The sequence below is a fragment of the Ambystoma mexicanum genome, chromosome 8 (genome assembly GCF_040938575.1).
Source record: "Ambystoma mexicanum isolate Mex_15411 chromosome 8, UKY_AmexF1_1, whole genome shotgun sequence".
Taxonomy (NCBI): domain Eukaryota; kingdom Metazoa; phylum Chordata; class Amphibia; order Caudata; family Ambystomatidae; genus Ambystoma; species Ambystoma mexicanum.
The window spans coordinates 2,311,862-2,336,700 of record NC_090929.1 but is presented as its reverse complement, the minus strand read 5'-3'; the positions used below and the strand labels follow the sequence as shown (position 1 = coordinate 2,336,700).

The 24,839-nt window shown below is 50.5% G+C and overlaps 1 protein-coding gene across 2 annotated transcripts in view; it reads right to left on the bottom strand.

The window, feature by feature from the left end:
- The window catches only part of COL27A1 (collagen type XXVII alpha 1 chain), a 1,990,256-nt gene that overhangs the window by 797,128 nt on the left and 1,168,289 nt on the right, over nt 1-24,839 (bottom strand). For both annotated transcript variants that reach the window (XM_069609095.1, XM_069609096.1), the window contains exon 28: nt 9,482-9,535. In XM_069609095.1, the coding sequence (XP_069465196.1) occupies nt 9,482-9,535 (54 nt within the window). The remainder of the gene's footprint in view (nt 1-9,481; nt 9,536-24,839) is intronic.

Below are 24,839 nucleotides of genomic sequence, written 5' to 3'. Positions count from 1 at the left end.
AACGTGCAGTAAAAATCTGAAGATGGCCACCAGGGGTGGAGCTTAGGAGGACGAGTGTCATTGGATGAGGCAATCGGAGCCAAAGTTGACACTGATAGGCTATAGAAGTGACAAGCAGTTTTTAGCTTACAGCTAAACTGCTTTCATTTCACAGAGGATTCCCAGCCCACCGATTGGGAATATTCATGAGCATGTGAATCCATGCAACACCCCATGCTGGAGAAATTAACACTGCAGTCTGATGAACTCAGACACTACTGCCCCATCATCTACCTTCTTTTCCTAGGTAAGGTCCATGAGAAAGCACTAGCCATGCTACTCCTCCAACACATCGAATCCAACAACCTCCTTCAGTCCTACCAATCTGGCTTCAGACCCAGATGCAGCACAGAAACAGCTATCGTCAAGGTGATCGACAACACCCTTTAAATCCTTGATGATGACCATCCTTGCGTCCTGGTTCTCCTTGACGTCTCAGCAGTATTTGACACAGCGGCCACCAGACACTCACTGACAATATCCATCACTGCATTTGGGATCAGCAACATCATCCTCAGCTGGTTCAAATCTTACCTTGCTAATTGCCACCAGTTCGTACAAATTGATTCCTCCAGATCACCAACTCTATCTATCTCCTGTGGATTCCCGCAAGGATCCATCCTCTCCCCTGTGATCTTCAATCTTTACATGGAACCACTTGGAATCCCTCCTCGGTCCACGCAACATCCACATCTGGCAATATGCAGATGACACGCAGCTCCATCTCAAGACATCCTCCATCGAAGACATCCACAGGCTCAAGGCTTTAAATTATTATTTTTATGGTCTTTATTGAGTGCTGAGCTAGCTTCGAGAAGCAGCAGAATGCTTTACAGAGGTATACACCAATACAGATACATAACGGAGAACTTTACAGAGGTGTACAACATTACAGATGCATAAGGCTTGCCTCTCAATGATCCAATCATGGATTCCCAACGTTTACCTAAAGCTCAACCCCCCCATCACTGAATTCCTAATTCTGACCAACAACGAACGCTTGGATATGCAGACCTCACTCTCTGCTATGCAACTCGAGGGCTTCACAACCCAAATGGTAACCTGCATCAAGTCCCTTGGGTTCGACATCGCAGACACCTCCCCTTCAAACAACACATAGCAAGGAAGACACAAATGCTTGGTACCAACTTTCTCTCCTGCAGGAAATGAAGACTTTCATCCCAGAAAACAACTTCAGGTCGGTTGTCAGAGCCTTGGTCCTCTCCCACCGGGATGTTGGAAATGCCCTTTCGGAAGGCCTTCCCGAGACCACACTGGTTCCCTGGAGATGTGTCGTCCATGCTGAAGCAAGACTCATCAAAGAACTCAGCAAATTCAATGACATCACCCTGACTCGCATCAAACTGCACTGGCTCCCACTGCAAGCCTGTATCATCTTCAAATCCTGGTGCATCATCTACAAGACTGTCATCCTGAAGTCTGCAAGCAACCCCACTGAGAAACCCGGCATTTCCGGAGGCCTGCAATCCACCAGAAGTAAGGACATGTGCATACATGACCTCACCGAGAAACCCAGCATCTTCGGAGACCTGGGATCCACCTGAAGTAAGGCCATGTGCAGGCTTGGCCCCACTGAGAAACCCAGCATCTCTGGAGGCCTGCGATCCATAGAAGTAAGGACATGTGCAGATTTGACGTCACTGACAAACCCAACATCTCCAGAGGCCTGCAATCCACCAGAAGTAAGGACATGTGCAGACTTGACCTCACTGAGAAAAACAGCATCTGTGAAGGCCTGAAATCCACCAGAGGTAAGGACATGTGCAGACTTGACCTTGCTGAGAAACCCAGCATCTCCGGACGCCTGCGATCCACCAGAAGTAAAGACATTTGCAGACTTGACCTCACTGTGAAACTCAGCATCTCTGGAGGCCTGCGATCCACCAGAAGTAAGGACATGTGCAAAAGTGACCTAGCTGAGAAACCCACCATCACTGGAGGCCTGCGATCCACCAGAAGTAAGGACATGTGCAGGCTTGACCCCACTGAGAAAAACAGCATCTCCGGAGGCCTGCAATCCACCAGAAGTAAGGACATGTGCATACTTGACCTTGCTGAGAAATCCAGCATCTCCGGACGCATGCGATCCACCAGAAGTAAAGACATGTGCAGACTTGACCTCACTGACGAACTCAGCATCTCCGGAGGCATGCGATCCACCAGAAGTAAGGACATGTGCAGACTTGACCTCACTGTGAAACTCAGCATCTATGGAGGCCTGCAATCCACCAGAAGTAAGGACATGTGCAGACTTGACCTTGCTGAGAAACCCAGCATCTCTGGACGCCTGCGATCCACAAGAAGTAAAGACATGTGCAGACTTGACCTCACTGAGGAACTCAGCATCTCTGGAGGCCTGCGATCCACCAGAAGTAAGGACATGTGCTGACTTGACCTAGCTGAGAAACCCAGCATCACTGGAGGCCTGCGATCCACCAGAAGTAAGGACATGTGCAGGCTTGACCCCACTGAGAAAAACAGCATCTCCGGATGCCTGAAATCCACCAGAAGTAAGGACACATGCATACTTGACCTTGCTGGGAAACCCAGCATCTCCGGACACCTGCGATCCACCAGAAGTAAAGACAGCTCAAACTCTAGCATGAGAGAACTCTTCTCCATACTGAAAGAATTAGAGTCACCAATAGCCTCACCAGACTTAGTTACCAAGGACAAGACTTGGTGCGCAGACATCCAAAATGCGCTTGCAAACAAAATTAACACACTCCAAACCAAAATACAACAAAAAAAAGATATGCTCAATCTACAGCATTCCTCTAATACCTCACATAGTGACTCACCTGAGGCAAACAACAAATTTCACTTCTCCAAAACTTCTCCACTAGAAGTAGAAAAAATCATTCTCTCACTCAAACCGTCCAACTGTAAGGGCGACATCTGCCCAGCACAGTTAATAAAAGATGCGGCCAGAGACCTCTCACCATTCATTTCAAAATTAATCAATGCCTCTTTCACATCAGGTACTATCCCAGCTAATTTAAAACACTCCTGGGTGCTCCCACTTCTCAAAGAACAGACCTTAGACCCACTCATCCCGACCAACTATCGCCCCATTAACACTGTGCCATTCCTCCTTAAAATATTGGATAAAGCCGCCTATATCCAGATACAAAAACACGTTGACCTGCACAAGCTCCTAGGAGCTAGACAATCTGGCTTCCGCCCATTACACGGAATGGAAACCGCCATAATCGATTTAAAGATGCAAATCGATGAGCTGAGGGATGGAGGGGGAACAGCACTCCTGCTTTTACTTGATCTCTCAGCCGCATTCAACTTGGTCGATCATAAGGTCCTTTGGAAGCACCTGGACTCTGCTGCCCATTTCTCTCCTGAGGCCATCAAGTGGTTAGAATCTTTCCTCAGCGAAAGAACAATGAAAGTATTTTCCCCATCGGGTGCAGCTGACCCTACCCCCATTTTATGTGGCGTTCCCCAGAGTTCCTGCGTCTCGCCAACCCTATACAATATCTTCACCAAACCCTTGTTCGACGATTTGGACCTTCTGGGTATCACCTACACCAACTATGCAGATGATACACAGATTCTCCTCCCACTTTCTGGGGATCATAGGAAGGACTCTGAGTTGGTGAACAGGATATATCTCGTTGTTCAAGCATGGATGGCCACCCATGGCCTGTGCTTGAACGACGACAAGACGGAGCTGATCACCTTGGGAACACACACAAATACCAAAAAACTAGGCCAGGAATTCTCCTCCTTTAATATCGATGGAAATACCATTAGGGTCTCCAAGGAAGTAAAAACCCTTGCTTTCTACTTGGATTCCACACTTTCTTTCGATAAACAGCTTAAATCCTTGGCTTCCTCCACCGCCTACACCTGCAAACTTAAGAGCAGGTAAGCCTTTCCTCTCTAACAATAGCTGCATGATCCTGGCCAGAGCACTTATTCTCTCCAGGATCGACTACTGTAATGCCCTCTACAGTGGTGCTAATAAATCGACCATCCAGAAGCTACAAACGCTCCAAAACAACGCCTTGCGAGCAGCACTGGCATAAATAAAAGAGCACACATTTCCGCCACCGGACGTCAGTACAAATGGATATCCACAAGCCACAAAATACAATTAAAAATGATCTCCTTGACACACAAAGCTCTCAACAATGCCGCCCCAAGCTACCTCATGAACAAAATACAGAAAAAACTTCTATCAGACCAACCAGAGCTACCAACACCAACTGCCTAGTAGTACCTCAATATAAACTAACCACGATTGGTGGCAATAGCTTCCCTGTGAAGGCTGCTAAAACCTGGAATCTACTACCTAACAACTTAAGAGCTGATCAACCTTACCCACTATTTAGAAGGAACGCCATCCAACATTTTATCTCCAACGACCACTAGTCACCGGTCCACGCTATTCCCAGCCACGACACTGATCCCTGTTTTCCTGCTGAATTATGATATGTTACCCGCACCATCTCTTATGCAATTCACGGACTTTTACGACTCCGGTCTTGTATAATTTGTATATTATTTCTGTATCTTGTATAATTTGTATAATATTATTGTATCTTGTATAATTTTGTAACTTTGTAAGCCTCGCATTATCCTACCTGTTGCGCCCTTCTACCCACGGGTCTGGAGCGCATTAGAAATAAAACAAACAAACAAACAAACAAACATGTGCAGACTTGACCTCACTGAGGAACTCAGCATCTCCGGATGCATGCAATCCACCAGAAGTAAGGACATGTGCAGACTTGACCTTGCTGAGAAACCCAGCATCTCCGGACGCCTGCGATCCACCAGAAGGAAAGACATTTGCAGACTTCACCTCACTGAGGAACTCAGCATCTCCGGAGGCATGTGATCCACCAGAAGTAAGGACATGTGCAGACTTGACCTCACTGTGAAACTCAGCATCTCTGGAGGCCTGCAATCCACCAGAAGTAAGGACATGTGCAGACTTCACCTAGCTGAGAAACCCAGCATCTCCGGAGGCCTGCAATCCACCAGAAGAAAGGACATGTGGAGACTTGACCTCACTGTGAAACTCAGCATCTCTGGAGGCCTGCGATCCACCAGAAGAAAGGACTTGTGCAGACTTTACATTGCTCAGAAACCCAGCATCTTAAGAGTCTTGCAATCCACCAGAAGTAAGGACATGTGCAGACTTGACCTCGCTGAGAAACCCAGCATCTCCGGAGGCCTACGATCCACCAGAAGTAAGGACATGTGCAGACTTGACCTTGCTGAGAAACCCGGCATCTCTGGGCGCCTGCGATCCACCAGAAGTAAGGACATATGCAGACTTGACCTCACTGAGAAACTCGGCATCTCCGGAGGCTTGCGATCTATCAGAAGTAAGGGTATGTGCAGACGTGACCTCGCTGAGAAACCCAGCATCTCTGGAGGCCTGCGTTCCACCAGAAGTAAGGACATGTGCAGACTTGACCTAGCTGAGAAACCCAGCATCACTGGAGGCCTGCGATCCACCGGAAGTAAGGACATGTGCAGGCTTGACCCCACTGAGAAAAACGGCATCTCAGGAGGCCTGCAATCCATTAGAAGTAAAGACATGTGCAGACTTCACCTTGCTGAGAAACCCAGCATCTTCGGGCGCCTGCGATCCACCAGAAGTAAGGACATGTGCAGACTTCACCCCATTGAGAAAAACAGCATCTCTGGAGGCCTGCGTTCCACCAGAAGAAAGGACTTGTGCAGACTTTACGTTGCTCAGAAACCCAGCATCTCAAGAGTCTTGCGATCCACCAGAAGGAAAGATCTGTGCAGACATGACCTCCACAGGAACAGAAAGGAAAACATCAGAAGACAGGCCATCTCTGTCTACGCCCCAAAATTAAGGAACCTCCTGCCCATTAACATCCCACTTGATCCCTCGCTTCTAAAGTTCAGGGAGGAGCTCATGACCCTCCTCTTCAAGGAGTGCCTCCTCCCTAACACTTAGGTCTACACACCCCCCACTCCCCACCCTACCCTACCCGAGACTGGGTGATCTGCTCCCCACTGTTTCCTCACCTGGTTGCTTGGTCCACACACCCTCCACTCCCCACCCTACCCTACCCGAGACTGGGTGATCTGCTCCCCACTGTTTCCTCACCTGGTTGCTTGGTCCACACACCCTCCACTCCCCACCCTACCCTACCCGAGACTGGGTGATCTGCTCCCCACTGTTTCCTCACCTGGTTGCTTGGTCCACACACCCTCCACTCCCCACCCTACCCTACCCGAGACTGGGTGATCTGCTCCCCACTGTTTCCTCACCTGGTTGCTTGGTCCACACACCCTCCACTCCCCACCCTACCCTACCCGAGACTGGGTGATCTGCACCCCATTGTCTCCTCCCCTGGTCACTTCTAGATCCATTGCTGAGAATCGCCCGCCCCTCCCCCTCTGTTAGATGCCCCTTCACGTGATTCTCTCCCCCTTAACTTTGTTCATCTCCCTATGATTGTAAAGCGCTCTGTTGCTTCTGGAAGGTAGGTCTGCGCTCAATATATACCCTAATAATATGATTATTATTAATAGCTAAAATGACCTTGGGATAACATGCTATAAAGGTGCAAGCATCACTGCCCGGCATCGGAAAAATCCAACTCACCCAACGAGAAAATCAGACAAGGTAGAACAGAAGGACACACAGCTCCAGCACAGCCCATCCCGGAACAGCACACAACTCCAGCACAGCCCATCCTGGATCAGCCTACAACTCCAGCACGGCCCATCCCGGATCAGCACACAACTCCAGCACAGCCCATCCTGGATCAGCCTACAACTCCAGCACGCCCCATCCCGGATCAGCACACAACTCAAGCACGGCCCATCCCGGAACAGTACACAACTCCAGCACAGCCCATCCTGGATCAGCCTACAACTCCAGCACGGCCCATCCGGAACAGCACACAACTCCAGCACAGCCCATCCTGGATCAGCCTACAACTCCAGCACAGCCCATCCCGGATCAGCACACAACTCCAGCACGGCCCATCCTGGATCAGCACACAACTCCAGCACGGCCCACTCTGGATCAGCACACAACTCCAGCAGAGCCCATCCCGGATCAGCACACAACTCCAGCACGGCCCATCCTGGATCAACACACAACTCCAGCACAGCCCATCCCAGATCAGCACACAACTCCAGCACGGCCCACTCTGGATCAGCACACAACTCCAGCCCGGCCCATCCTGGATCAGCACACAACTCCAGCACGGCCCATCTCGGATCAGAACACAACTCCAGCATGGCCCATCCTGGATCAGCACACAACACCAGCACGGCCCATCCTGGATCAGCACACAACTCCAGCACAGCCCATCCCAGATCAGCACAAAACTCCAGCACAGCCCATCCTGGATCAGCCTACAACTCCAGCACGGCCCATCTCGGATCAGAACACAACTCCAGCATGGCCCATCCTGGATCAGCACACAACTCCAGCACGACCCACTCTGGATCAGCACACAACTCCAGCACGGCCCATCCTGGATCAGCAGACAACTCCAGCACAGCCCATCCCAGATCAGCACACAACTCCAGCACGGCCCACTCTGGATCAGCACACAACTCCAGCACGGCCCATCCTGGATCAGCACACAACTCCAGCACAGCCCATCCCGGATCAGCACACAACTCCAGCGCAGCCCATCCTGGATCAGCCTACAACTCCAGCACGGCCCATCTCGGATCAGAACACAACTCCAGCATGGCCCATCCTGGATCAGCACACAACTCCAGCACGGCCCACTCTGGATCAGCACACAACTCCAGCATGGCCCATCCCGGATCCGCACACAACTCCAGCACAGCCCATCCCGGATTAGCACACAACTCCAGCACGGCCCATCCTGGATCAGCACACAACTCCAGCACAGCCCATCCCGGATTAGCACACAACTCCAGCACGGCCCATCCCGGATCCACACACAACTCCAGCACAGCCCATCCCGGATTAGCACACAACTCCAGCACGGCCCATCCCGGATCAGCACACAACTCCAGCACAGCCCATTCCGGATTAGCACACAACTCCAGCACGGCCCATCCTGGATCAGCACACAACTCCAGCACGGCCCATCCTGGATCAGCACACAACTCCAGCACGGCCCACTCTGGATCAGCACACAACTCCAACACGGCCCATCCCGGATCCGCACACAACTCCAGCACAGCCCATCCCGGATTAGCACACAACTCCAGCACGGCCCAGCCCGGATCCGCACACAACTCCAGCACAGCCCATCCCGGATTAGCACACAACTCCAGCACGGCCCATCCCGGATCAGCACACAACTCCAGCACAGCCCATCCCGGATTAGCACACAACTCCAGCACGGCCCATCCTGGATCAGAACACAACTCCAGCATGGCCCATCCTGGATCAGCACACAACTCCAGCACGGCCCACTCTGGATCAGCACACAACTCCAGCACGGCCCATCCCGGATCCGCACACAACTCCAGCACAGCCCATCCCGGATTAGCACGTGCATGTAACAGGACCCAAAGCCAGAGACCCAGAAACATGAACACTCGTTCACCACGTTTGCCATCACCACGAGCAATGAAAACTCCAAGCACATAAACTAACTTCATCCACAAAATATATGCCAAGACCATAGTCCTCTAAGAACCTCAGGTTTCATCCACCCTCACTGCAAGCAGTCAGCAGCTGGCCAACCAAAGCGGCCAAACAACACCCTCACAACTCTTCACCTCTCCCATCAACTTGCAAACTCGTCCCCCTGACCAAAGACCCAGATCCCCTCAGCCCCCATACTCAACAGGTCTCCCATCTGGAAACAAACCTTTTATTATTATTATTATTATTAAAACAGCTGCAGAGCACACATCGGAATCTAGCAGAAAAGTCACAGCCACACAGAGGCAGCAAGAATCAAGCTCAGCGCCTCGACGTCTCCGTCTACTCCCCAAGCACTCTCCCTTTTCCTCACAGATCCAAGCGAGCTCCAGCAGACCATGACCGGTGCACGGTCCAACACCCCAGAAATGCCGGGCCCCCCTGACCCCCCATCTTCACACGGGATACAAAGAACCCGCACCACATACAGAGGTCGCAGTACTTTCAGGGAACCCTCACAACAGCCCCCCCCGAATGGGTCCTCTCTCCCAGTATCCTAAGCCGCATGTGTCTTTCAGATGTGCCAGAGCACACGCATGGCAGTAGCGTGTAGTGTAAATCCAGATCATGTAAGGCCACTTTTGCATTACAGGGGCCCGTGGCCCCGACAGTTACAGAGTGTCTGAAACATGTCCGAGGGTTCGGGGGGGGGGAGGGGCAGCATTGGTGACACAGAGCGGGTATTCTGAGCTCTGCGCATGTGCGAATCTTTACCCACATCTGGCTAACATCTGCACTATAGATGCATATGACATGGGCCCATGCACTTACCCGGCGGCCTTTCAAGCCCCTTGTCCCAGTGGGCCCCCGAGGTCCTGGGATTCCCTGCAAGGCAAAGAGCAGCAGTTAGAATATGTGCGTCTGATACTCGTGTTATCAGATGTCTCTCTCTCTCACTCTCTCTCTCTCTCTCTGTCGCTCTCTCACTCTCTCGTTCCCTCTCTCGCTCCCTCTCTCTCGCTCTCTGTCTCTTGCTCTCTCTCTCGCTTGCTCTCTCTCTGTCTCTCTCTCTCTCTCTTACCCCCTCTCTCTTTCTCTCATTCTCTTTCTCTCTCTTTCTCTCACTCTCTGTCTCTGTCTCTCTCTCTCACTCTCTCTCTCTGTCTCTCTGTCTCTGTCGCTCCCTCTCCCTCTCTCTCTTTCTCGCTGTCTCTTGCCCTCTCTCTGTCTTTCTCTCTCTGTCTCTCTCCCACTCTCTCTCCCGCTCCCGCTCCCTCTCCCTCTCTCTTTCTCTCATTCTCTTTCTCTCTAAATCTCTCTTTATCTAACTCTCTCTGTCTCTGTCACTTTCTCTCACTCTCTCAGTCTCTCTCTGTCTCTGTCGCTCTCTCTCACTCTGTTTCTCTCTCTGTCTCTCTTTCTTTCTCACTCTCTTTCTCTGTGTGTGTCTCTCTCTCTGTCTCTGTCGTTTCCTCTCCCTCTCTCTCTTTCTCTCTGTCTCTTGCTCTCTCTCTCTCTTTCTTTCTCTGTGTCTCTCTCTCTGTCGCTCCCTCTCCCTCTCTTTCTTTCTCTCTGTCTCTTGCTCTCTCTCTTTCTTTCTCTCTCTCTCTCTCTCTCTCTCTCTCTGTCTCTGTCGCTCCCTCTCTCTCTCTCTTTCTTTCTCTGTGTCTCTCTGTCGCGTCCTCTCCCTCTCTCCTTTTCTCTCGTCCTCTCCCTCTCTCTCTTTCTCTCTGTCTCTTGCTCTCTCTCTCTCTCTTTCTTTCTCTGTGTGTGTCTCTCTCTGTCTCTGTCGCTCCCTCTCCCTCTCTCTTTCTCTCTGTCTCTTGCTCTCTCTCTCTTTCTTTCTCTGTCTCTCTCTCTCTGTCTCTGTCGCTCCCTCTACCTCTCTCTCTTTCTCTCTGTCTCTCTCTCTCTCTCTCTCCCTTTCTCTGTGTCTCTCTCTGTCGCTCCCTCTCCCTCTCTTTCTTTCTCTCTGTCTCTTGCTCTCTCTATCTCTCTTTCTTTCTCTGTGTCTCTCTCTCAGTCGCGACCTCTCCCTCTCTCTCTTTCTCCCTGTCTCTTGCTCTCTCTCTCTCTTTCTTTCTCCTTGTCTCTCTGTCGCGTCCTCTCCCTCTCTCTCTTTCTCTCTGTCTCTTGCTCTCTCTCTCGCTCTCTTTCTTTCTCTGTGTCTATTGCTCTCTGTCTCTTTGTCGCTCCCTCTCCCTCCCTCTCTTTCTCTCTGTCTCTTGCTCTCTCTTTCTTTCTCTGTCTCTCTCTCTGTCGCTCCCTCTCCCTCTCTCTTTCTCTCTGTCTCTTGCTCTCTCTCTCTTTCTTTCTCTGTCTCTCTCTCTCTGTCACGCCCTCTGCCTCTCTCTCTTTCTCTCTGTCTCTTGCTCTATCTCTCTCTCTCTCTCTCTCTCTCTCTCTCTCTCTCTTTCTTTCTCTTGTCTCTCTGTTGCGTCCTCTCCCTCTTTCTCTGTTTCTCTCTGTCTCTTGCTCTCTCTCTCTCGCTCTCTTTCTTTCTCTGTGTCTCTTGCTCTCTCCCTCTCTCTCTTTCTCTCTGTCTCTTGCTCTCTCTTTCTTTCTCTGTCTCTCTCTCTCTATCTCTGTCTCTCCCTCTCTCTCTTTCTCTGTCTCTTCTCTCTCTTTCTTTCTCGGTGTTGTCGCTTCCTCTCCCTCCCTCTCTCTCTCTCTCTCACTCCTTTCTCTCTGCCCCTTCACCTGCTCACATCTTCAGCTCTTGCTTCGGCTGTAGGTTCCGTGTTGCTTCCACTCACTGGTTGCTATAGTGACCGTTTGGTTGTTACCATTTGTCAATTGACATATAATCACACATTAACACGTCCAATCAGAAGCCAGCATTTCCCCAGCAGTCTGATCTTCTGGAGTTCCCCTGCCCCTCCTTTGATTAAACATTGCTTTGTAGTCTCGGGGTCCCTTTGATTAAACATTGCTTTGTAGACTCGGGGTCCCTGTGATTAAACATTGCTTTGTAGTCTCGGGGTCCCTGGACGCAGAAAGATGTGTAAGACGAGGTGTGAAGGTTATGCTTTGGGGGGGTGGGGGGGGGGCACTGCGGAATTGCTGACCCCTCCCAGGCTCTGTTTGGGGTGACCAAGATTAGGCGCGCTACAGCTTCAGAGATTATGAACCCTTGACTGCTGCAGTTTATCTGGAAGGGTTAGGTTACCCCGACCTAAAGGGGCTGTCAGAGGTGCCATATAGGAAGTCAAGTCCCATCACCATATTCATAAAAGCTTTATCCTGTGGTCCATACTGAGAATGCCGACACGTGTTTCCACCAGAGTGGTCCTTATCAAGGTTTTCCGGATCTGGGATCTAACATATTGGCATTCATTCGTCTCATGAACAACAAACCAGCAATGTTAAAATGATTGACAAAACCACATAAAATGAGAAAACAATGATATATATTGAGAGGAATGAGAGAAAAGAGGAGGGAGCGGAGGGAGAGAAAACAAACACTATGGCCCTCATTACGACCCTGGCGGAAAGTGACTGACCGGACCGCCACAGCGTAAATAGCGTTTCCGCCATTGCACGATGGAGCAAAGTGCGGCCCATTCCGACCCATCGGGCACGAGCACCACGGCATGGCGGAAGTGCAAAGTCCGCGATGGCGGAAATGACCCCAAAACGGCCCACACCGCCGCCGTACGGCGCCCTAGGTGCAATACCGCCACCCATCCTAGCGGACACCGCAGTGAGCGCCAACCGGAAAGTACGGTGACCGGAAATATACGGAAACGGAAGTAAAAACATGGGCCCGGAACGGGAAACAACACGCCGTACACCTATAAAACCACAAAATCCACACAACCACTAAAAACACTACCCTGAGACACATCCCAACCCGTCATCCACCCTAGCGAAACCAAGTAAAATGGGAAAAGTAGCGAAGAAAGCGTGCGACCGCAAGCGGCAGGTCCACTTCTCCCGTGAGGAACTCACCGTGCTTACAGAGACCCTCCAGGAGAATGCCGCCGCCGTCTTCTCCACGCAAATGACCAGGACGGCACTTGCGAACAAGAAGGCCATATGGGCCCTGGTGGCACAGCGGGTAAGTGCGGTGGGGACCGCACCCCGCAACCCACAGCAATGCAGAAAGCGATGGGACGACCTGCGGATACGCGTCCGTAGCATACTTTCTGCCAACCGCAACATTGCCACAGCCACCGGGGGAGGATCGGAATCACCCATCAAGTTGACCCCCTGGGAAGAAATCTGTGCCTCCACCATTGGAATGGAGAGCATAGAGGGAGTCGGAGGGATGGAGAAAGGAGTGCAGACATCCGGAGAATCAGGTAGGTGGCCCAAATGAAACAATGCTAAATCCACAATGTCCAATCATGTGAAGTACCATGTGTCCACATAGTGCAACAGAAACACATGTCCAGGAGAACGTCCACACACATTGGCCTGATAGCGCACTTTAAAACTCACAATAAATACATAAATAATTAAAAACCCCAAAAACACCCACTACACGTGCAGCAGGCACACCCTAACTGCAGGCTGCCAAACAACTGCACCCTCACTCCACACACAAATGAAAGCACCTCCAAGGCCCCGACCCAAATCACCCTCAGGTACCACCCCAATGCATGTGATACATTGCCATTCCAATTCCCACAGACCCATTAATAACGCTCGCCCTCCTTTACTCCACCACAGGGTCCGATCCAAACGACGAGCATCAGGACACCCCTACCAGCACACCTGCAAAGAGGGCCAAGACCAACGGCCAAAGACCCTCCACCTCAGCTGCACGCATCAAGACACGGCAGCAGCACAAATCAGGTGGCAGCACAGAGGAGGGAACATCAACAGGCACCCCAGCAGCCAGCATGCCCACAACAGCAGCACCACAGGTCCCCCCAATGGATGCCACAGAAGGCACTGCCTCTGGTGGCAGCAGCACCATAGGTGACACCCCATTAATGGCAGCATGCTCCGACACAGAAGACGGGGATGTCGAAGTCAGATCCATCCATGACCTGTCCCAATCCCCCTGTCTGTCCCATCCCGTACACCATGAGGATACCACGCAGGGGCACCCACAAGACGACGACTGGCCATCCCCCACAAGCCCTGTGGCAGGGCAACATGAGGCGAACAGCCACTCTGTGACACCACCGCAAATGGCCATGGCCCAGCAGAGGCAACAGTCCCTCGACCAGTTAATCGTGCAACAGCAGCAACTGGCCACGCTCCTCAAGGACCATGCCGATGAATGTGGGGGCACTAAGGCAGACATAGAAACATCAACTGAGACACTTAGGGCAGAAATGGAGAGAAGTACAGAGACACTAAGGGCACAAATGGAAAGTAGCACCGAGTGCCTGAGAGTCCAAATGGAGAGTAGCACCGAGAGCCTGAGAGTCCAAATGGAGAGTAGCACCGAGAGCCTGAGAGTCCAAATGGAGAGAAGCACCGAGAGCCTGAGGGGGGAACTGCATGCGACGTCCAAAGACGTATGTGCCGAACTTGCCGCAGTGCGCCGTGTGCTCACTGAGCTCTCACAAACCCTTAGGGACATGCATGGACGTGAGCAGGCAGAGACATCATCCGTTGCAAGTTCCGTCCAGGGCAGCCCCCAACGTAGATCTGGGAGGAACCTGCGCTCCACAGGCAGGGGTGCCCCTGATACCCGCAGAGGGGGCTTGCAATAGCGACTGCCCACTGACAATGAGCATCTTTGGACACTGGTGTTCGGGGGGGAGGTAGGAGGGTGGAGGGGGTGTGTTGGGCTCACTTGGGTGGCGGGTCGATAGGGTGTTCAACATGATATCACATATGCCATAAACAATGCATGATCAACCAATGAGATGTGTGGACAATGATCTTTGTGTACTAGGCCATCATAGGCGTACAGTCCATATTGTGCATGTACCAGACACACACAGTGCCACGAGTCCCGTGTCCATGTATCAGCCACCAGGCGTGAGTGCTAGAAGCATGCATCAATGAGATGCTGACGAATGTCACGGCCCTCCTGTGCCTCGCGGACTCCTTGAGGTGCTGCCACATCCCCACCCTCATCATGACCATCTTCAGGTGCTTGCAGTTCTGCGTCAGGGGGCATGGGCACATTTCTACGTACGCACATGTTGTGTAGCATGACACATGCCATCACCATCTTTGCAAACTTCTCATGGCGGTACAGGAGTGCCCCGCCAGACCTGCTGAGGCACCGGAAACGAGTCTTCAGTAGGCCGAATGCCTGTTCAATGACTACACGGGTACGTGAGTGGGCATGGTTGTAGTCCTCCTCATGCTGGTCCCGTGGGTTCCGGACTGGTGTGAGGAGCGATCTCTTCAGTGGATATCCGGCATCACCTGTATGTGGACGATAAACGAATTATGTGGAATGCCATTGCTACGTACGCACCCCCCCCCTTCCTGCCAGGTCATTGCCGCATCACATACCCCACATCATCATGCATGAAATGAGACTCACCGAGTAGCCAGGATCTGTTCCCTGCGTGTCGCTCCATGTAGCGTGGTATCGTAGAGTTCCTCAAGACCATAGAATCATGGGTTGATCCAGGGAATCGGGCACAACAATGTGTAATGATCCTGTTGGAGTCACACACCATTTGTACATTCAGAGAATGAAATTGTTTTCGGTTGCGGTACTGGGCCTCCATGGCATGTGGGACGACCAATTCCACATGGGTGCAGTCGATGGCACCAAGGCAACCCGGTATGCCGGCAAGTGCATGGAATCCCACTTTTGTGTTGGTAATTTCCTGCTCCGAGCGTGGTAGAGAGATGTAGTCGTCTGCGTGCTGCAGGAGGGCATCGAGCACTTGCAATAGTGTCCGTGAGAACAGTGGCTGAGAAATGCCATGCAACTGTCCGACTGTGTGCTGGTAGGTGCCTGTGGCCAGGAAGTGGAGTACAGACACCACCTTCAGTAGGGGTGGGATGGCGGTTGGGCTATCTATCATGCTGACAAGGTCAGCCTGTGTCATGTCCACAATGGCGGCTATGGTGTCCCGGTCCAAACGGTAGAGGGTGTGGATCTGCTCATCAGTGAGGTTGAACGGATGTGCTCGGAGGCGGGGGATTGCGGGCTGCCTGCGTGGTGGTAGTGGCTGTGCTGGCGGCCCTTGCTGGCCCTGCCTTGCCCTCCTCCTCCTCCTGCGTCTCCTCCGTGCGGCCGGTTGTAGTTGGTGTTCGTCTTCTTCTTGGAGTTGGAGTACTTGCAGTGCTATCAGGTCCCCCAGGGCCAACATCGCGAGTCCTGCCGGTAGCATTTCGGAGTGGGTGTGGTTGTGGGAGGAGACTGGGTGTGCAATTTATGTGTTTTCAGGCTGTATGGCCTCCACCTGTGGTGATTCATTCCACCTGTGCAAGCTGCTCTCCCCTTTGGCCGAGCACGTCCCGCACACAACGCTGCAATTCGAGGAATGGCATCTTGCTATTGCAATCATGTATTTGTACCCGATGGCCGTGTAACATTGGTTGATATGTTCATTCGGCTATGGTCCCATTGTTTCACATACAATCTTTGCAGTCGCGAACAGACTTGTGAAGGGTCAGTGGAACGTAGTACTCGAGTAACGGTGGACCCTCATGCATCACTGTACCGAGTTGCAACGACGGCCGGGGCGTCCCATTTGTGAGTGAAGGCAGTTGCCATTTTCACACACAGCCGCACTAGATGGATTAATTTGTGATTTCAAGCGGCCACAGATGCCTTTTCGACGTGATGTTGCAAATGAGGAATTCGAAGGGCGGCGCTTTCGGTTATCAGCTAGCGGCGAGGAGATGCCCACAGGTCTGACTGCAAATATAACGTTCTATTGTTCAATGTCCTTGGGACAGGGGCCATGGCGAGGATGCATGATTGATTTGAATAGTTTGGGATGCGCAATAGCGAAGTGGACGATGAGGCCGGACGTTCCCAAATACATGTTACTTCACAACACTGGAATTACGGGCTGGGGCACAGTGGATTTTGCAGGCTGCATAACGCACAGACTCAATGGAATTCGCACATGTTATGTGAGTATGGAAACAGGCGTTTTCATTACGGGATGAGGGAATGATGAATGGATGCATGGGCAGATGATTTGATACAGTGTTTGCCATGTACAGGGCTTCTTGGAATCTGTCCGCCTCCCCTGCGCTATGTGATGCAGGGCTGCCATAGTGGGACCATCGTCTATCTGGCCTTGTTGAGCCCTCCCTGTCTCGACGCGCCCTCAGACACTTGTGTCCATGCACGTTACCAATCCCATCTGATGGATTCTGTTTTCACAGACGCATGCACGGGTACACTCGTTTGTGATGGTGTTTACACCTCGATATAGATAGTTATGAGTCGCAAGTGGTTTTGGGGTGGTGATGATCCTTTGGAGTGGGCTAGCATGCATATGGCTGTGGATTTAGTGTGATCATTGAAGTGAGTTGTTCGAATGTAGTTCTGATGGCCATTCTGTTCTTTTTCTTTTCTTTTGGTTGACAGGTATCTCCTCCCCTTTTGCCACTGCCATCTGTATGCCACTCCTGCAGATGGCTTTTACTCCCGACACCTGCTGCTTCGTGTTAATCAGTGGAGCAGCATTACGATCTTATGGGACGATCGCCAATGGGCCACATGCCCTTACGCAGTACTAGTGGCTCGGAGCAACATATCGGCCTTTCAGCTGGACTAGTGCCTCCCCATTGGGACGGGCCTGCGGTTCTGTGCGCTTCCATGTTGCCTTTTCGTACGAGAATGTGGCTCTGTGTACCATGAAGGAACAGGGCGTCACACAAGAAGTAGCTGGTCATTTCTTGCGGATGCAGCCCACAATGGTGAAATGTGTTTTGGAGTTCATGGCCTAATGGCTGTGTGGGCTTGGTGAATTTGTTGTGCATTAAATTTCCATTCTGATATGGGCCGTGTAGCGTTCTTCTTTCCAAGTGATGTGGCATATTCCTATTTGGGGAGCGATGTATTGTGAGGAGATCTGCATTGGGTTCCAGCTTCGGAGTATAGTTGCGTGGTACTGTGCTGGGCGCGTTTGCCTACGAAGCCCAGTGAGGTCAGGGATGAGGGCTGCCAATATGACTGTTTGAATGATGTCATGCTCAGGGGCGGGGGATTAGGTTTTGTGTAACAGATGCCGGTCAGCCAGGTGGACTGGTGGAATGATGAGATTTTCGGAATATTGCTGGTCACAGGTGCCTGTGTTTGCGTGCGTTTCTTGGTGGGGGACTGTGGTCATGTCCATTGGAATGGCTTCTGTATTCGTGCCATCTGTGCCCTGCGGCTCCCATTGGCCCCTCTTGAGATTCTTTTGTTCGTTGGCATGCATGGGTGACTTGTACATTTCACTGGTTGCATTGTGACTTCATTGCACCTACGGGGAGTTGTACTATGTGGCCAGGGAGCGGTGTACAGGCACTCAGTGGGGCCGTTTACGGTTGATTCGCGATGCCGTACTTCTCACCATGGCGGAATGGTACTTTCCGCCGTGCTTGATGGCGTTAGGTACATGTCCGCTAGGGTCGGAATTCGCGTACCCTTGCGCCATGGTGGTATTTACGGTTTGGCATGGCGCGCGCGCGCGTACTTGGTGCAGTTAGCGTTGGCGTTCACTACGGTGTCGCTAATGGCATCGTACTTTGCGGTGACGGGTCATAGTCGCACCGAGCGCTATTCGATGGCGGTATTGCATTTCCGCCATCGTTTTTCGATTTCCGCCAGGGTCGTAATGAGGCCCATGTAAAGAGTTAGAATTCGTCTCTCAATCATTATATCTCATAGAAGCTTATTTTACTCTGAGCCCAAGGGTGCCTTGGAATTTAATATCCAATATGATATTCACCGCCCAAACCTTAGAGGGTCATTGTGATAAACCCTTTATTATAGAGTCCAACGCAAGAAACCGGCAATGCATGGTCCATCTTAACACCGATGCCAGCAGCATCGATCGTATTGATTAGCGATCAGTAGAGATTTGCATAGCAATGGTCCTAGCATGTGAGGGGAACCTCCATGATGGGGGCGGGGTCTAGCAGACCAACGCATTGTCTCCATTGCAACGTTCGAGCAGTCATTGTATGTGATATAAAACCTTCACAATGTCGCCAAAATGAACACACATTGTGTAATTTAAGTGCCCGTCTTGATTCTGAAATGGGTGCCTTCGGGGTTGCCCACGTGGATTCAGATATGACAGAAGGTGTATTCGTCGGTGCATCGCGGTGAACATGCGTGCAGTGGTGCATGTTAAGAGAAATTGATAACATGATACATTCTGTTCATGGTTAAAATATCAGTCGATAGAGCACACACGCTGACTGTTCACCTCACTAAGGAGTAGTACTCAAGCGCGCTCAGTTAGGGTATAAGGAAACCCTATCTGATGTTGCTGCGTATGGCCTGTGTCTCTGTGGGAAACAGTACGTTAGATATGCATAGTCAGCTCCTTGGCATGCACTTACATTGCACTGATAAACCACCTCACACAATTACCAATGCCCTCTTGGTGCCACTTCACCAGTGTCCCTGCCTTTGCCCGGCTTGCGCGCACGTCTTCCCTTCAATGCGACCTACATTATCGCAGAAGAGCACAGATAATGCGCCTAGAAGTAGCCTGCCACTCATATGTCGCACGTCGTTTGATGCATTTTCTCGTTGAGTTTGTTTGCTGCATTCCCCCAGTGCCACTTGTAGAATCTTTGCCATCGCTATTGTCCAAGAAGTTTTGTCTCCACTCATCAGACGGGGCCCCCATTGGTCCTCACCTCGAATGGTGTAGGCTGGTAACAGCGGGCGCAGGGATGCTAGTCTGGTCGCAGTGATCGCCGGGCAAGACACTAGGGGGTGGCGCACTGACTCAGTGTGATCAGTGTTTTGGCACAGTCTACATGTTCTTGTGAGCGACTGGCCTCTGACGTGAAGAATATCATTCATGTGTAGGAGGTTGAGTCTGACTCTCAGGAAGATTTGCCTTAATGGTCTGTTCAGAAACCTTGGTCAGAATGGTGGTGTTGCCTTTAGCTTCCTTGTTTGAGCTGGGAGGAGAGACAGGAGCTGGTTTGCTTTTTCTAAAGCAGAAATCCAATCCAGCTCTGCTGGTCTGTTTGTGATGTTGAGAGGATTTCCCACTAGATCCTCTTCATTGCATGCAATTTGATGTAGCTGAGCTGTTTTCTTATCTTTATCGCCCAGTTGGATAGCATTTTGCAGCTGCCAGTTTTTAGTTCGGCCTTGGTCACCTTGTATAGAGGTTGGGCTTCAGGTAGTTTAGTTTTCCTATGTGGGGAGATGGTGCTGAAAATCAATGTAGCTTTGAGAGAGGAGAGTCCCACTTCTCTTCTAATAGCTGCGATCGAACTTGACTGAAGCAGATTTAACACCGATCGCCAGAAGTATCCCTCTAGTTTTTCCCACAAAACTTCTGGAATTGTTGGCATTGCTTCTCTGCCATAGGTTAGCGCAGGGGCCACTTTTGCTTTTTAGAATTCCTCTCAATATATATCATTGTTTTCTCATTTTATGTGGTTTTGTCAATCATTTTAACATTGCTGGTTTGTTGTTCATGAGATGAATGAATGCCAATATGTTAGATCCCAGATCCGGAAAACCTTGATAAGGTCCACTCTGGTGGAAACACGTGTCGGCATTCTCAGTATGGAGCACAGGATAAAGCTTTTATGAATATGGTGATGGGACTTGACTTCCTACATGGCACCTCTGACAGCGCGTGTCTATTCCTTGGGAACTTGCCTGTCACCTCCAGAGAGGCCTCTAGTTCCGATTGGCTTTTGCTCCAACCCTTCCTTGACTTAAACCTTGCTAGACCCACTGGTTTGAACTGCATTTACTGAGCGTGAAGTGCAAGATGCAGGATGTGCGCTCTTTCACTTTATAGCGCCAATGCAGGATGTGCGCCCTTTCACTTTATAGCGCCAATGCAGGATGTGCGCCCTTTCACTTTATAGCGCCAATGCAGGATGTGCGCCCTTTCACTTTATAGCACCAATGCAGGATGTGCGCCCTTTCACTTTATAGCGCCAATGCAGGATGTGCGCCCTTTCACTTTATAGCGCCAATGCAGGATGTGCGCCCTTTCACTTTATAGCACCAATGCAGGATGTGCGCCCTTTCACTTTATAGCGCCGATGCAGGATGTGAGCTCTTTCACTTTATAGCGCCAATGCAGGATGTGCGCCCTTTCACTTTATAGCACCAATGCAGGATGTGAGCTCTTTCACTTTATAGCGCCAATGCAGGATGTGAACTCTTTCACTTTATAGCGCCGATGCAGGATGTGCGCTCTTTCACTTTATAGCGCCAATGCAGGATGTGCGCCCTTTCACTTTATAGCACCAATGCAGGATGTGCGCCCTTTCACTTTATAGCGCCGATGCAGGATGTGAGCTCTTTCACTTTATAGCGCCAATGCAGGATGTGCGCCCTTTCACTTTATAGCACCAATGCAGGATGTGAGCTCTTTCACTTTATAGCGCCAATGCAGGATGTGAACTCTTTCACTTTATAGCGCCGATGCAGGATGTGCGCTCTTTCACTTTATAGCGCCAATGCAGGATGTGCGCCCTTTCACTTTATAGCGCCAATGCAGGATATGTGCCTTTTCACTTTATAGCACCAATGCAGGATGTGCGCTCTTTCACTTTATAGCGCCAATGCAGGATGTGAACTCTTTCACTTTATAGCGCCGATGCAGGATGTGCGCTCTTTCACTTTATAGCACCGATGCAGGATGTGCGCTCTTTCACTTTATAGCGCCGATGCAGGATGTGCACTCTTTCACTTTATAGGATGTGCGCCCTTTCACTTTATAGCGCCGATTCAGGATGTGCGCTCTTTCACTTTATAGAGCCGATGCAGGATGTGCGCCCGCGCTCTTTCACTTTATAGCGCCAATGCAGGATGTGAACTCTTTCACTTTATAGCGCCGATGCAGGATGTGCGCTCTTTCACTTTATAGCGCCAATGCAGGATGTGCGCCCTTTCACTTTATAGCGCCAATGCAGGATGTGCGCCCTTTCACTTTATAGCACCAATGCAGGATGTGCGCCCTTTCACTTTATAGCGCCGATGCAGGATGTGAGCTCTTTCACTTTATAGCGCCAAAGCAGGATGTGCGCCCTTTCACTTTATAGCACCAATGCAGGATGTGAGCTCTTTCACTTTATAGCGCCAATGCAGGATGTGCGCCCTTTCACTTTATAGCACCAATGCAGGATGTGCGCCCTTTCACTTTATAGCGCTGATGCAGGATGTGCACTCTTTCACTTTATAGCGCCGATGCAGGATGTGAACTTTTTCACTTTATAGGATGTGCGCTCTTTCACTTTATAGGATGTGCGCTCTTTCACTTTATAGCGCCGATGCAGGATGTGCGCTCTTTCACTTTATAGCGCCAATGCAGGATGTGCGCTCTTTCACTTTATAGCGCCGATGCAGGATGTGCGCCCGCACTCTTTCACTTTATAGCGCCGATGCAGGATGTGAACTCTTTCACCTTATAGCGCCGATGCAGGATGTGCGCTCTTTCACTTTATAGCGCCAATGCAGGATGTGCGCCCTTTCACTTTATAGCGCCAATGCAGGATGTGCGCCCTTTCACTTTATAGCACCAATGCAGGATGTGAGCTCTTTCACTTTATAGCGCCAATGCATGATGTGCGCCCTTTTACTTTATAGCGCCAATGCAGGATGTGCGCCCTTTCACTTTATAGCACCAATGCAGGATGTGCGCTCTTTCACTTTATAGCGCCAGTGCAGGATGTGCGCCCTTTCACTTTATAGCGCCGATGTAGGATGTGAGCTCTTTCACTTTATAGCGGCAATGCAGGATGTGCGCCTTTTCACTTTATAGCACCAATGCAGGATGTGCGCTCTTTCACTTTATAGCGCCAATGCAGGATGTGTGCTCTTTCACTTTATAGCGCCAATGCAGGATGTGCGCTCTTTCACTTTATAGCGCCAATGCAGGATGTGCGCCCTTTCACTTTATAGCGCCAATGCAGGATGTGCGCCCTTTCACTTTATAGCGCCGATGCAGGATGTGCGCTCTTTCACTTTATAGCGCCGATGCAGGATGTGCGCTCTTTCACTTTATAGCGCCAATGCAGGATGTGCGCCCTTTCACTTTATAGCGCCGATGCAGGATGTGCGCTCTTTCACTTCTACCAACAACACTGGAAAGTTGCTGACTCATGTGTTTACACAAAGGCAATGTCACCCTGAAACCCTCGGGCATCAGGGTGCTATGATGACTGCAGGGATGGGTGCTGTCACCCCAAAAGCCCCAGGCATCAGGGTGCTATGATGACTGCAGGAAAGTGAACTGGGTTCCCCAGCCCTTTAAGATGAGTAGTAATTACCCTGGGATGCAGATTTTATTCATACATCAATAATCCAAACGACTCAGGTAGTTTGGCAAAAGGGGAGTCCGTTGTAATAACAAGTACATAAAACGGGGTGTACAACGAACATCGGCATTCGTTCAAACCTCTTACACAATGCATTTTAGTAGAAACTGAGGTTATATTGCCTAAAATCGTCATCATTGATGTTGACCTGCGTCACTACCTAAGAGGCAAACTACAAAAACCTATTGGACAGAGTGATTGGTTCTAAGTGAATGTCTGAACATAAGTGCCTTATCATTATAGAGCCGTGAAGGAAGGTGATAGGGAGCTTAACATCAGGGGGGGCCACTAAGCCCTCCCTAAACATGGCCACTATGAACATCAATCAATACGCAATGTTCCATTGGCTACACAAACTATAGGACCCTAGATTACATAGTCCTCTACAATTGGTTGGCTCCCGCCCCCCATCAGTACTTTCCCACTCGTATTTAGCAGCACGCAGACTGAACATCCAGGTTCCAGTGGGCTCATCTAGAAACTAACTTCCCACCAATTATTATATCAATCCATCCTCACCTCAACAGTCCAGTGTCAATTAGTGTTTTGAAGTTTGGCCTTGGGTTTGTACGGTGCTCTGAGAATTTTAAGGAGTGTTGGCACAGCCGGCCTTCGTGCGTAGGTATGACCACCTCGATCGTCCAATTTCTTCATTCCAGGTGACTTGACACCATGAAATCAGGTTTTTTGTGTATTTAATATTCTTTTTTAATAGTCCTCTGACTATTTTGTTTTGCTCAAGCTTCCTGAACAGGAGCCCCTTGTTCCTTCACACAATGTGTATCCAATGTCTGCAAATTCCTGTTTGATAAGACTTTTGGCTTCCTGGGTCGTCCTATCTCCGTTTGCTAAGATTCATTTGTGCAATTAAAACTTGCTTTTAACTGTAACACACTGAAGTGAGGCCTTTATCTTCAGTGCTGCTTTATACCGTATACTGGAAACATCCATCTTTTATTTGTCCATATGCATCTGTAGAGGTATATATATACATATTTATTGGCGCGGTCTATCTGTTATAAGCTTCGCGCTAGCTTTACTATCACTTTGCTGCTTGCGTTTCGTCTGCATCTGTACACATGGAAAATGATTTGAGATCTTCATCTGTTTCTGTGGCAGAAGTTTCTTCACCTTGAGCCCAAGATGTCACTTATCCTCGTTGCTTTCTTGATGCCTTATAGAATATCTGCAGTCTCTGATCTCTGCATCGCTTCTGTGTGACGTCACCATTCATTCTTGCCTTTTACCTGCTCTGCTTCTTCAGGAATCTCGTTCAGATGGCCATCATTGTGTCTTGTGTGTAGGTATGATTTTCTCAATGGGTACCTTGCCTCCCAGGTTCTCTTAGGTGCTGGTACTTTTAGGGGTACCGCACAGCGTCCACGCTCTGCTTTTTGCTGATTCAATTGTTCCACATACGTCACATACTTTGGTTCCAATTCTATAGGTAATATGGGCGAGGCAGTTTTAGGGGGAGTACTTGGCTCCTCCTCTACAAAAGTGTGCTGTCACTCCGAAAGTCACGGGCATCAGGGTGCTATCAGGGTGCTATGGTGACTGCAGTGAAGGGTGCTGTCACCCCGAAAGCCTCGGGCATCAGGGTGCTATGATGAATGAAGGGAGGGGTGCTGTCACCCCGAAAGCCCCGGGCATCAGGGTGCTATGATGACTGAAGGGAAGGGTGCTGACACCCCAAAAGCCTCAGGCATCAGGGTGCTATGATGACTGCAGGAAAGGGTGCCGTCACACCGAAGGTGCTCTCAGAGGCTATTAGGAAAACCTT